The sequence below is a fragment of the Arachis hypogaea genome, chromosome 8, assembly GCF_003086295.3.
Source record: "Arachis hypogaea cultivar Tifrunner chromosome 8, arahy.Tifrunner.gnm2.J5K5, whole genome shotgun sequence".
Classification (NCBI taxonomy): Eukaryota; Viridiplantae; Streptophyta; class Magnoliopsida; order Fabales; family Fabaceae; genus Arachis; species Arachis hypogaea.
Genome location: NC_092043.1, coordinates 33,641,972 through 33,656,435, shown reverse-complemented (window position 1 = coordinate 33,656,435; position 14,464 = coordinate 33,641,972). Strand labels below are relative to the sequence as shown.

The 14,464-nt window shown below is 31.9% G+C and overlaps 1 protein-coding gene across 2 annotated transcripts; it reads right to left on the bottom strand.

Annotated features, from left to right (window-relative positions):
* Positions 1-938: 938 nt before the first annotated feature.
* LOC112707118 (uncharacterized) lies at positions 939-4,797 on the bottom strand. 2 transcript variants are annotated; one of them, XM_025758702.2, is made up of 3 exons: positions 4,175-4,797; positions 2,681-2,968; positions 939-2,278 (listed from the first exon to the last, which is right to left on the bottom strand). In XM_025758702.2, exons 1-3 carry the CDS (start codon positions 4,298-4,300, stop codon positions 1,082-1,084), a joined length of 1,611 nt encoding a protein of 536 aa, XP_025614487.1. In that variant the 5' UTR covers positions 4,301-4,797; the 3' UTR covers positions 939-1,081. The 2 variants fall into 2 exon arrangements, with proteins under 2 accessions (XP_025614487.1, XP_025614488.1); XM_025758703.3 differs by having other exon boundaries at positions 3,137-4,455.
* Positions 4,798-14,464: the final 9,667 nt, after the last annotated feature.

Below are 14,464 nucleotides of genomic sequence, written 5' to 3'. Positions count from 1 at the left end.
TCTGTTTGTGTTGTTGTTACGGATGTATAACGGTCACACAGGAACTGTTAGTTAAGACAAGGAAATAAGAAGAAAGGGCGCGAGTTCGTTACTTCGTTATTATTATTATTATTTTTCGGGTTATGTTTTCTTATCCGTTCTTTTGGTTTCGTTACCCTTGCATGTTTTTTAAGTAGAATCTACACTCTGTTATATGATAATAGAATAAGAAATGTAGAATAAATATTAAAAAATATTTAACATTAAGATATATAGTAGTTATAGTCATTTTTATTTCATACATTAAATTCACACATACTTCCCATATAAAAAATAGTGTATAATAACATGAATGTAATTTAAAATTATTTTATAAATACAAAGAATTAACCGCTTCATATTTATATATATTTATACATGTTATTTCTTATATTTTTTTAACAAAATAATTAACAAATAGAATAATTAATTTATTTTTTATAAAATAACATTCGAATTTGTAATAGTAAAATAATCAAACATTTTTATAATAATATAATCAAAATTTTTCTTCGACACTAAATATGTAATTCATTAAAGGCTAACTTTTTATGTTCATGTAATTCAATTCAAATTAATTCAACACCTTACTACTAATGAGAAAAAAGTACAAACAACATGACAGCATAAAAAGACATTTCTATTTACCAAATTATAACCGAGTTCTTATGATTACCCAAGACAGTCAACAGTTGACAGGGTTAGAGTTACATGGTTTTGTATTATAAAAGTGGAAGAAGTTAAACGATGATATACACAAGTACATTAGAATTTAGGATTTGTCTATCCATCGCTCTATTTTCTCATGTCAAACTATTTTGCATAGATGTCAACATGTACTTCCCTTCACTAAATTGAAATTTTATCTTATACAACAAATTTCTCATATCTGAACAAAATATATGCAATAACACCGTGCATAATATAATAGTGCATTAAAGGTTTATTCATGCATAATAAAACACGACATGATTGTATAGGGCATGCCATGTTTGGAGGAGGTAAGGGTCAACTTTGACATCATCGTTGCATTGATGAAACAAGACATGGTATACAAAGTTCTTTACCCTGACCATGCCCTCTGGGGGCCAACAGAACTATGCACATTCAACCGGTCAAGTACCGAGTTAAAATCTACAGGCTGCCCACTTTCCTCCATCCTCTGGATCACCCCTGCCACATGATCACCTCTAAATCCCATGTTCACCAACTTCTCGATCAAGTCGCTGTAGGGATGGCCACGAATATACTGTGTCTGGCTAGGATTCCGGACCATGAGGTTATGTGGTGCAGGGTTCTGAAGCGAAGCACTCGATGGAGGGTATCCAGCTTGAGCAAAATGAGGTGGTTGTGGGGGAGGATGTGTTCTTCCTCCCTCACTATCATAGATCATGTATGCACTAGTAGGAGGGGGCGCGGCATGAGTAGCACTTGTTCCATATGGATCACCTGGTTGTCCTGGAAAAGAGCTCTTGATTTGCGGCGGAAGTGGTTGCTGCGGACCTGTTCTACCAGATCCGCTGTATCCATACGGCATGGCATCGCTATGGCCGGAAGCTGCAGGTGGAATTCTGGAATATGGCATTTGCATTGGCATGCTGTTTGGTAGTGTTTCCGAGGGAGAGGGATTTGTAGCATGGTTTGGCAGGTAAGGAGCGTAAACATTGGTTGAAGGGGGTCTCATCTGTGACTGCATTGGAGGTGGTTGCGGAGGTTGCACCTGCTGAGGCCACTGCTGCTGCGGCTGTGGCAGTTGTGGTTGCTGATACTGAGAATATTGTTGCATAGACAGAGATTGCGTTGCTTGTGATGATGTTGGTTGCGGAGTTCTATACTGCTGATCAGAGGGCAAATATTGATTCTGGGGAACTTGGGCCACAGATGGCGGATTGTGCAAAGGAGTGGGTGGCATGTAATAAGATGATTGTTGAGTGGCTGGTGCTACATTTGGGGCCGGAGCTGGAGCTGGAGCTGGAGCTGGAGCTGGAGCTGGAACTGGAGCTGGGGCTGGGGAAGGTGCCACAGGCTGTTGCTGTGGGGCAACTTGATGAAGCAGGGCAAGAGCTAACTGCTGGTTATGTGCGTCAGATGCCTTATCAGTTCTTTTTGGATCAGTGGCAGAAGGTGAAGACCTCTCCTCGTTGGAATGTGAATGGCTTGTGGAGGATGATTCTTTCTGAACTAACTGAAGCTTGGCTAACTCCTTCTGAGTATCAGCTAGCTCTTGCTTGTCTCTCAAAATCTGTACAGATCTGTGTACCTGCACAAGCAACATAAGATAAATTAGCACAAGCCAAATTGATGTCTCCTCGTCAAAGTATATTTGACCACCCTAAAGGCAAATAGAAAAAACTGCATGCAGCAAGTAAATAAAGGACACACTGCTAAATTACATTGGTTGGAAGAGTAGCAAGGAATAATATTATTCTTGCAATAATCATAATTAATTTGGCAACAAAAATGAATCCAATTTTTGTTTGCAACTGAAGTATGCATCTTGGAAAAATTTGCAAATCAAGATGATGATTAGGTCAACAGATTAAAGTGGATATCTACCAGCCATTTGTCAATCAGAAAGAATTTGTGTTTAAAGCCAAAGCAGGAAATGAAAAGTAGCTTGAATTTTAACCAACAGGTCCTATCCATTAAAGGTGAAACTTACTTCCTGAATGTGTTTCTCAAGAGAATTGAGCTTTAACTCTGCCTCCCCGTGGTCAGTGTTTAAATCAGATCGCATTTCTCCAATTGATTTGTCAATATTGTAACAATATAATTCCAACTGTGATAGCCTTGAACTAATTCCTTCAAGAAACCGCATAAGGTTGTCAGCATTTTTTTTCATGCTCTTCTCAACAGCTGCAATCACATCTTGGCTTATAGAATCTTCAGGCGAATTATAAGCAGTATCAGGAAATATTGATGTCCTTGCCATCCTTGATTTGTGAAAATCCTGCAGAAAGTATATTTCATCAATGCGAGGGTCAGAACAACTTGATAGGATTATAAAGTACACCTGATCAACAAATTGCTAGAATATAACCATGCCCCAAAAATATTAAGCTCGAGAAGAGAGAATAAAGCAAATACAACAGTTTGACATCTCTGGAAAGTTAGAAACCTTAATAACCACTTAAACATGGTGTGTAAGGTTGGTTTCCGGCTGAGCAATATCCCATAGGTTCAACCACAAAAGAATGTTGATTACTGGTATAACACAAAAGCAACATAAATAATGTGAAAACACATTCACTATTGATCCACCATGTTTTCGTCCCACAAATGCAACCCTTCCCTAGGCCCATATATCAATTGGTAACTAACCAACTCTACAGAACCAGGCTTCCCTATTCACATTTGGACACATTTCCTCTTCCATCCTTCTAACTATCACCAAACTTGCCTCGTTACTCTTGCATCAATGCACATATAAAGTTAGAGAGAAACTTCATCATATGTATACAAAAACAACAAAGCCTCATCCCACTAAATGAGATCGGCTACATGGATCAAACAACGTTACGTTATTGAGCCCTATCATATATCATATCTACAGCGAGACTGATTACGCGTAGATCTTCCTAAACCCTAAACTTCATCAAGGAAATTCCAGCACCTTCAAACTCGCACTCCAAATGCAATAGTACAAATTCTTATCTTTATTCTCATCCCAACAAATAGATATATTTCTTTTATTTGCAGTGTAACCAGATCATGCAACCCACCCAGCAAGCTAATTGACTATGAAAACTATTTAACAAAAATAACACCTTTCGATCATTAACACACTACAAAATAGAACTTAATCATAATTTCCTTGCACCTGTCAGAGTTAATCCATTCTAAAAAGATAAAAACCCAAAACTAAGAAAATTATTTATTATTGGGGGGAAGAAAAGAAAGCTTTCATGTAATGCTGTAACACTTAAACACACAAATAAGAATATAAGTGCTTAAGTCTAATAATCGTTCAAGCCTACGACATCAATTTTAGGAAACATATAGTTTGTTCACCCGTGATCAGAATAATCCACGTGGCTAAAAATGATATTTTTCTAAAACCCTAAGAAAATTTTAATTCGGAAGACGAGACCCATTTGGGGAAATTTCCCAAAGAGTGTGAAAAACAAGAAGTCAACTGCGAAGAAGTAATGGGTACCTTGGCGGGGTCATCGTGAGTGCCGTTAGAAGAGTCCTGGTTAGGAAAGTCTTCGTAGGAGCAGAGGATGTCGTCGGAAGCGAAATCGAAGCCCTTGGAGCCGCGACCGGATGATGCAGACGCCATGATTGGAAGCTTGAGGCGGAGGAAGAATTTGCAGAGAGAAAAAAAGAGTTTGAGTGGAAGATACAAGAAGCTGTGGAGTGAAATGGAAATAAGCGATGTTACTTGGCTTCTGTGCAAAAACGAAGTTTCGTTTTTATTTTGCAAAAGTAAAAATTAAAGAAGAAACTCAAGTGTAGTTGATTCTTTTGAGATTTTTTTAGGTTTTTTTAGATTTTTGTAGGATTTTTTAGGATTGTCTAAAATTTTTTAAAGAATTTTTTAAATTTTTTTAAGATTTTCTAGATTTTATAGAATTTTTGAAAAATTTTTTCACATGATAAATGAGATTTTGAGAATCATTAAATAATTTGATTAATTTAACTAAATTTTCATTTAACTGCATCTAAATTTTTACCAAAACTTAAATAAATACAGTTAACTCTACACAAAATTAATAATTAAAAATTATTAAATAATTTAACTAATTTTATATTTAATAACTATAAATTATCAACTTCTCATAAAATTGAATACACATTCATTTAAAACAAAGTGCCTCTCTCTACTCACATCAAATGTCTTTGTCGATGATGATAGATATTTGTTTATTTAATGATAATAATTAAGATACATTAACATATTATATTAAATAGTATAATTACATATTTTAAAATATTCAATAATTTTTATGTAAATATTCACTTTAAAATAATTGCATCTATATAATTAATCTCTTTATAAAATTTCAGTCAAAATAAATTAAATTAATCTAATATTTTATAATAGAATCCAAATATAATCATTAAATTAAAAAAAAATAGTATATACTCTAAAAATAGGTACACTTAAAAGAGGAAAATAAACCATTGTTCCCCAAAAATTTTGTTTTCTGTTAGATTTGGAGTGGAAGATAAGAATGAGATCAACCGACCATGTTTTAATTAATTAAAAAAATATACTTCTTAATTAATTAATAATTTCTACAAAAAGCTTGAATTAACGAAAGAGCTGCTGCCATACACTTCATTTCAACTATTAATGCGTCAATAAAAAATTGATATAACAATAATAATAATTGTATTTGAGCTACAACCACAAGTCTAACTTGTATAAAATATAGTTCAATGATATGAAAGAGAATGTGAGAGGAGAATAGAAAACATTGTTTATGTAATTGGTATTTCACTATTTCTATAAGACACGAGTGGTATGGTAGCGTGAACATAAAGATGAGCTAAAAATGTATTTTTTAATTGTATATGGGATTAAAAAAAATTGATGTCTCTAATTTTTTGTTTAGTTGTACAGTGATATCTAAAAATCAGATTTATTAATTTATGTTGTTTAACTTCTTTTTTTTTTTTTTAAGAATCACAGATCAAATTTTACGATTTTATGTTTTTAAAAATTAAAAAAATTAATATTAAAATTAGACTCTTTGATTTTTATTTTTAAAAATAAAAAAATTTCAATTCAATTTGTACCCTTATTTTTTTTTTCAAAACAAATCGGACCACCTGGGACCGTCTGATTTTATTATCAATTAAAAAAAATAACTTTATATCAAATAAAAATATCCAAACTTTCAACAACAACGTATTACACTCATATTTAATTAATATAAAAAAAATTAGCCACGAGAAGATATGGTTAGTTTTTTAGTTCTATACTTTTATATGTAATGTGATCCCACATACATGTGCTACGTGTGTGATGGTTCTTGCTTCATTTCTTCTTTACAAAACAGGCAAAAACCAAGAGGCACTAATAGTCAAGAGAAATTGATTGCGTTTGCATCCTCTGATACTATTGATCACCACCTGTTTCATGTGTTTGTTTCTGTCCATACAGTACCCTACTAACAAATTCATTTTGTTGAGTGTGAATGTGATGTGCAATTATTAGCACTTAATTACCGGCTACACGCATTCAATGCTTAAAAATTTAGATATTGGCCTTATGTTATTATGTAAGTGTGAATGATCAAATGAATTGAGAAAAAAGTGCAACCATTGTGTACACCACATACTTTGTTGTTCTAAGGATTTTTTTTTTTTTTTTTTTGGGGGTTATCTAATAGGTTATTTGTTAAAATGTTAAATGTAAAAAGAATGTTAAAAGATTTAAAATTCTAAGTTTTCAAAACATATAAGTCATAAAAAATAAAATAAAAAAGACAAAAAAATTATCATAAGTAATATTCACAAATGTCTTTTTTCAACTTTTAAAAAATATCTCTAGAATATTTATTATCCATAAGAAATGAAAATGAGATACCGAAAAATAAGAAATGAAAATGACTCATTTGTTTTTGGTATTGAAAAGGACTCATGAAAGCCAATTGAAGCAAAGGCCCAGAACCTTCGGAGAGTGTCTTAGATCCTCCTAGGTTTTTTTATTCAATCTTTCTTTTTAGAGAAAAGGATTTCGAAATAAACGAAGTAGGCCTACATCTAGGCCCAAATAGAGCAAAGCATAACATGGTATCGTCACATAAGAACTCCTTGGCCCATTTTATTGTCAGTACCTGCCCTTCTATTTACAGTAGTAATCTGTAGTATGGCCCAAAAAGCATACCAATGAATTGCAGTAAACTAGAGTTCAAGTGTGATATATACCGAAAAAAGGGAAAAAAAAAAGAAAAAAGAGTTTAAGTGTGATGTATACCATTTATTGCTTGTTCTAATTTTAATGGGTTTGATCCTTTTACTTATGATTATTTAAATTCATTTCATCCATCTCATGTAAATACTGATTCTTTCCATGAGCCTAAAGACCCTATCTCACTACTAATTCACATGTAGTTTCTACTAGCCCACCAAATAGTACATTATCAAATTTTCATTCAAATGATGACATGCATCATTAAGATTATCTTTAAGATTATCATTATATGTTACTTAGAACAGAAAGCTCTATTAAATCAATCATGTCCTAAGCGGTACGGTCTATCTCATATGATGGATTATAGGAAGTTGTCCCCTATCCATAGAACCTTTTTCCTAATAATAATCACACATTTGAACCGAAGACTTATAAACAAGTTGTGAGACACGAATGCTGGATAAATACAACTAGTGCAAAATTGCTCGCTCTTGAGAAGAATAAGACTTGGTCTATCACTTCTTTGTCTCTTTGAAAGCGCCTCATTTGATGCAAGTGAGTTTTTAAGGTGAAATTTCATTCAAAGGTTAGTATTGAATGCCACAAAGCACATCTTGTGACTCAAGATTTTCGTCAATAAATTGGCTATGATTATTTCGATACATTCAGTTTGATTGTGAAAATCACCACTTTACGACTTATTTTTACTCTTGCTGCTATCCGTGGCTGAAAACTTCACCAACTAGACATTAGTACAGCATTCTTGCATGGTGAGTTGCAAGAATCGGTTTATATGAAATTTCCAAGGTCTCGATGTTTTAAATGGTACTGTTTGTAAGTTGAATCATTCTTTATATGACTTGAAACAGGCAAGCCATCAATGAAATTTAAGATTAAGTGATTTTTTTCAGCAACATGGTTTTATCAAGTCTCCTCATGATCACTCTTTGTTCACCAAGCACACTAATCTTGGCTTGGCTATTATTATTATTTATGTTCATGATCTTGTTTTATCTGGAGATAATCTATTTGAAATTGAAGCTATTAAAAGGGCTCTTGATGCTGAATTTAGTATTAAGGACTTAGGCTGATTGAACTTTTATCTTGGAATAGAAGTTGCTTGTAGTTTCGAAGGGATTGCTTTGTATCAACGTAAGTACACTCTTGATTTGTTTGAGGAATATCGTATGTTGGAAGCTAAACTTGCTTTGGTTCCTATGTTGTATGATGAAAAATTTTCTAAAGAGAGTGGAATAAGATTATCGGATCCATTACAATAAAAGAAGATTACCTAGACGACTCTTATATCTCACCAATACTCGTTCGGATATTACTTTTACAGTTGGAAAGCTCAACCAATTTTTGAATTGTGCAACTGATAACCATTACAAGGCAGTACTACATGTTTTTCGATACATCAAGAAATTTCCTTCTAAGGGTTTTATCTTCTCTTCAAATAATGATTTCAAATTGACCGGTTATATTGACTTGGATTGGGCAACTTGTTCCGATACTCGTTGATTAATAACTGTGGCATTTTCTTACTTAGAAGCTAAATATTCTGTCATGGTACAAGCAACTCGAGAAGGTCAATTGCTTCTTTATCTACTTAATGACTGTCATGTATCTCATCCTCAGTAGATCAATCTCTACTATGACAATTTATCCACGGTGTACGTTGCAGCTAATTTAAATTTTCAAAAAATAACCAAGCACATTAAAGTAGATTGTCAGATTATTCAAAAGAAAATCTCAAACAGGGCTGCTGAAATTGTCACCTATTAAATCAGCTCATCAAATGACTGATTTACTTACTAAAGCGTTATCACCAGATGTGTTTGAATCTTTATTTATCAAGTTGGGCATGCTTGACTTACACACTCCACTTGAGAGAGGATATTATGTGGATGGTAAGAGGTTAGAAGTTTCAACAAGTCTGGATTTAAGGGAGAATGATAGTAATATTCCTGAACTTGCAACTAATTTAATCAATTTCAACTTGATGGAGGATATTGGAGATGATATTAAACTGGCATCTAATGGCTCACAAAAAAAGCTGTAACTAATTATGGTTGAATAATTTTTTGATAGTGTTCCTTTTTGTAACTTTAGCTAGAATGATAGGAAAGTCTATTTTGGTTAGAGGTCAAAGCTAGCAATATTAATTACCTCATAACCATAGTTAATTTATTTACCATATTGAGTTACATTTTAGTAAGGTTAATTTTCTAATAACTATAAATAGTGAATAACAACTATAGGTACTTTAGTGTACTCAGTTGTTTTATTTCAATTTTAGGTTTCATATTTGTTCATATGACAAATTCTCTTTCTCTTAGTCTTTTTTTCACCCTTAATTTTATTTTTCTCACTAAAATCATATCTAGACTATGATTTCTTCATGGACTAAGTACAAATGTAAAAATGATATCTTACAAGAGATTATTAGGAGAAATTCTAACTCCAATCTTTCGAAGGGCATTTACTCCACATGAGAGGAGGTCAAGAAGAACACTGTTTGGTGCATTGGTAATGGCAGCCACATCAAGTTCTGAGAGCATAATTGGGTACCGAAGATTAGCACCCTATCTCGTTAGTCTATTCAAGTGATTACCAACCAAACTTAGGGGCACTTCTAATGGATTTTCTTTCTGTTTTAGGAGCTCGAAACGAGGTGAAATTGAGAGAGTAGTGGCTATTAGAGAACATTGTCGATAACATAATCTTCATGTTCCATTCTTTTTGTGGAAAGGCAATAACCACATAGTTTGGATGAGATTCTTTGATGGGTCGTTCAACCTCAACTCAGCTTATCAGTTCATCTGTGACGTGCTACTAATCCTTACGAATCTTTTTCTTTGTTAGGAATTAGTGATGGTTCGAACGAGTTAAATCATTTATGTGGCTCATAACTTGTGAGGCTATCATAAAAAATTATAAGAGAAAAAAAAAGACATTTTACTGATTTAACTAAGAATGTTAAATATGATTTAAATAAGGATGATTTTTTGCATATTATAATATTCTAAATTTTTAAAAATTAAATAATAAATTAATTATGATTTATTTTATTTAAAAAAATTATTTTTTTAAATATAATTAAATTAAATTTTATAATACTCTAAATTTAAATTTTATTAAAATTTTTAAATAATTTTTATTATAATAAGATATTTCAAAAAGAATATAATATAAAAAAATTATTATTATTATTATTATTATTATTATTATTATTATTATTATTATTATTATTATTATTATTATTATTATTATTATTATCTTTGTTCTATTTAATTTATTTGGCCAAAGCCACTAAAAGAATGAAAAGAAAGAAATGAAAGACGTAGCGCATATATATATATATATATATATGAATGATTAGTAAACTTATATATATATATATATATATATATATATATATATATATATATATATATATATATATATATATATATATATATAACATTTACTTATTAAATATATAAGCTTACTAATCATTCATCATTATCACTACCGAATCATACAAAACCAAAGTGAAAAAAAAGTGTTAACGTTGCTTGCTATACATATATACACACATCTAATAGTTACAAATGTTCCCTTCATTAATAATCATGACACCTAATTATTTTCTATCATACTTATCATTACCATCTAATCTTCATTTTCCTTTCTTGGAACCGAACCAAAATTGAAAGGAAAAAAAGCAAGAGTGACCGAGGGTGAGAGAGAACCATGGAATCTCCGAGGTTTCGATTTCGATTTATTGCGTTTCGTAATTTTAATAAAAAATTTAATTTAATAAAAGTGTTCATATTTTTTTTTTATGTGTTAGTATTATTTTTGTTCGATAAAAGTTGACGATGACGTAATTTTCCTTCCTTTTAAATTAGGTCAACTTGAGTCCTAAAAGACACAAACGATTTTTAACGTTTTTCAGCAGCTCGGTCAGAAAGCATCTTTAAAATCTTTGTTGACTTTGATTTTATACGGAAGTAGGAGTTCGGTTTTAAAATTATAAGTTTTTAATTCATAAATGCTCAAAAGCTTAATGAACAATTGCAAATAATTTATGACTGTCTAGACTGATTGAACGACGAATTTGTGTTAGATTTGTGACTGTAAAAATAATTTAAATTTGATAAATATGTATTTGAATTTCTGAATGTTTGAAAATGCTAAAGATTCTGATTTATAATTGGTTCTGATGAGAATTGTTAAAAATGTAGCCGTGAATAAATTATGCGTATATTTTGATAAAATGATGTATGAATTGAGAATAGTGTATGGATTGAGATAAGTTAAGAAATGATGAAAGAAAGGGAGCCCGTGAGAGTGGTGAAGTCTATTTTAAGGAGATGTTCTGCCAAATTCTTGTAAAAATATACGAAAAAGTGATTTTATTTTGGAAACCTGATTTACAAGCTTATTTTGAGAAATGACTCTATATTAAAAAAGATTTGATTTACATATTTACTCATATTGAGAAAATTGTCTTTGTATTAAAAATTTGATTTATTAGTAATGAATAGAGAGTTGAAAAAGATTTTGATATTGGAACTAGTTAGATTTCAGATTTGTAAATGTTTTGAATACTGGACTTAGGTTGTTTGATTTATTGAAAGAGAAAATAAATTTATAGTATTGAATTTGATTTGTTTGAATGATCAAAAAGGCTTTTGAAAATTGAAAATGGTTTGGTAGGGACTTTTGAAAGACGGCAAATCCCAGATTTTAAAGGAAATACTGAAAAAATTTTATAAAACTCTGAGACTTGTTTAAAGCGTTATCTAAGAAAAAGTTGAATTTAAAAACTATATTATTTATTTTTTATTAATTAAGAAAAGAATAAATTATGCTATGATTTTAAATGGTAAAGAAAAGCATTTTGTTTTGAGGTCTTTTATTAAGAAAATAATTTTTTCTTTAATTAAATGTTAAAGAAGTTTGAATATATGGAAATTAAAGGTTTTAACGCTAAGGATGAAAGTATACCTATATGGTGATGTGGAGGTATCACGTAAGAGTGATTGATTATTTGGTGAGCGGAGGTATGTGCAATTAAGCGGTGATGCGGAGGTATGTTTAATAATGTAGGTGATGCGAAGGTGTGTGAATGTAATTGGTGATGTGGAGACATAATAAAGAGAAAGAGAATGAAAAGTGTATGATTGAATGGGCTTTATGCCAAAGTGCTAATGTGGAAGTGCCCGCCTGAATGATAGTCTAAGATTGCTAATGCGGGAATATCCGCCTAACTGATAGCATATTATATGTTGAATGAGCCTTTGTGCCAAATTGCTAATGTGAAAGTACCCGCCTAACTAATAACCTCAGATTGCTAATGCGAGAATATTCGCCTAACTGATAGCCTGTTTCTTACCCGTGATGCCAAGATATCCTAACTGACATGGTTTGTTCATGATGATAATTGTGCCTGATTGACACGGTAAAGAAATCATATTTGGGGTTCGCCCCGAGTAACATTGAGTTGCGGGTAAACAACCGATGCGTGAGCTCACGGTCTGTTTAGGACAGGTATGCATCATATTGTTTGCGCATTTGTATTTGGTTGTGTTTTACTTGTTGTATTTTCTCTATGATGTGCTGATTGTTGTATTCTGTCTTGCTTGTGTGTTCAATTGGGTCTCTGGTACTATTAGTTTATGTATTAAAGTGAATAAGAATTAATGTTGTGAATGAGTTTTATTTTAACTTTAGAAATTTTAAAGAAAGAAATTAATTGTCTAAAGTAAAATTAAAAAAGAATTTTCAAAGGCTTGATAAAGAATAGTTTTATTGAGTAAAGTCAATTATTCGCATTTCGTTCATTACTTTTACAGCATTCACTTTCCCAACTGAGAACATGCAAGGATAACGTTTTAACTTCCCTACAGATTTCTGTTTCAGCAACAGGTTCAGGAATCCTTGGCGCGGAGCCGCTACTAAACATCGAAGCTATATGTAAATATGTATCTGTATTTTCTGTAGTTGGTTTAGCTTTAAATTTTTTCCTCGCCATTTATTGTCTTTGATTTTTAGAGTGGTAGGACTTGTATTTGAGAATTTTGAAATAAGTCTATGTATATATTGCTATGTGAGTATATATATTTTTGTGATTAAGAGTTTTAAAGTAAAGATCTTTGGTTTTCTTGATTAAAATTTCAATTCGTATTCGCAAAGGCTCAATATTAAATAAAGATAGTATAAAATAAAAAGGGTTAGAGATAAATAACACCTAAACTTTTGGTACGATCACGAGGTACTAAAAGTTAGAGTGTTATACATGTGCTGCAAGACTATCCGTATGCAAGGTTGGTGTAAAACTGTCTTCAGATACCAATTTCGTGCCACGACTTTTTCAACCTAAGCAGACGTGAGTGGATGGTGGAGAACCTTAAAGCTAGAAACGACTGGCCTATTCTTTTTGGCGTTGGTATATTTCTTTTTTGTGGTACTACCAGAAGAGGTTAATTTTTGAGGACCTCATGATGCACCCTGTTGCCACTGTGTCCTCCATTCATGTCCGTGCCTACGAGATTATGAATACCCTCAAAAATAGTCCAGCTCCTCGAAGACGGATTCGAAACCATGAGCAACTCATTAGATGGGAGCTTCCAGATGAAGAAAACATTAAGCTCAATGCTGATACATTATTTTTCTGAAACTCGAGCAATGCCGTGTGTAGGGGTGCCTTTCGGGACCATTTGGGGAGGTTTTTGATTGAATTCTCTTGCAACCTAGGAAGTTGCTCCATTATGCATGCAAAGCTTTGGATATTGGCGAAATGATTACAAATCACTTTAGCTAATCATTACCACCGCATTACTATTGAATCAAATTCAGTAATGACGATCTCCTTCATTAAAAATGAGTGCCTGTCTTTCCATCCGTGCAATGCTATTTTGGAAGATATCTCTGTCTTTGCTCGTTGGCTCCATAATGTTGACTGGACGCATACCTTGCTAGAAGTCAATGCGGTGGCCGATGCCTTGTCCAAGAAAGGACAATAATTATCAAATAGTCTTCATGTTTTTGATAACCCCCTCTTGATGTTAAACTCTCTCTGTACTCTGATTGCTATAAATTCTATAGGCTACGGAGAGTTGGTTAAGCTTTAGTTTTTTGTTCCTATTTTTGAGTCTTTATCTTTCCTGTTTCACCAAAAAAAAAAAAAAAGAAATCATATGTGATTCCGAGCACTTTTTTTGTTATCCAAGGTATAACTAAATTGAACTTAAAAAGGATCAAAAATTAATTTTATAATAAAAAATATTAAAATTTAAAATTTTAGAAGATTAAACTAAAATTAATATATAATTTATAAAAAAAATTTAGAAGTTTGAAAGGTAATTGTATCCCTCTTCTTTTGAATGAGATTTTGCCTTTACTATGTCTTTTGAATTGTTTTTGCCTTACAACAACAATATATAGTTGATGAATTGATTGCATGAATCAAATAATATTACCAAAGCCTTGATATAGATTATCTCCTAAATTTGTAATTAGTCATACCTTAGTTTGATTGTTTCATTATCTGTTAATTCCATGCAGTTATGTAATTTTAATTGATAATACATA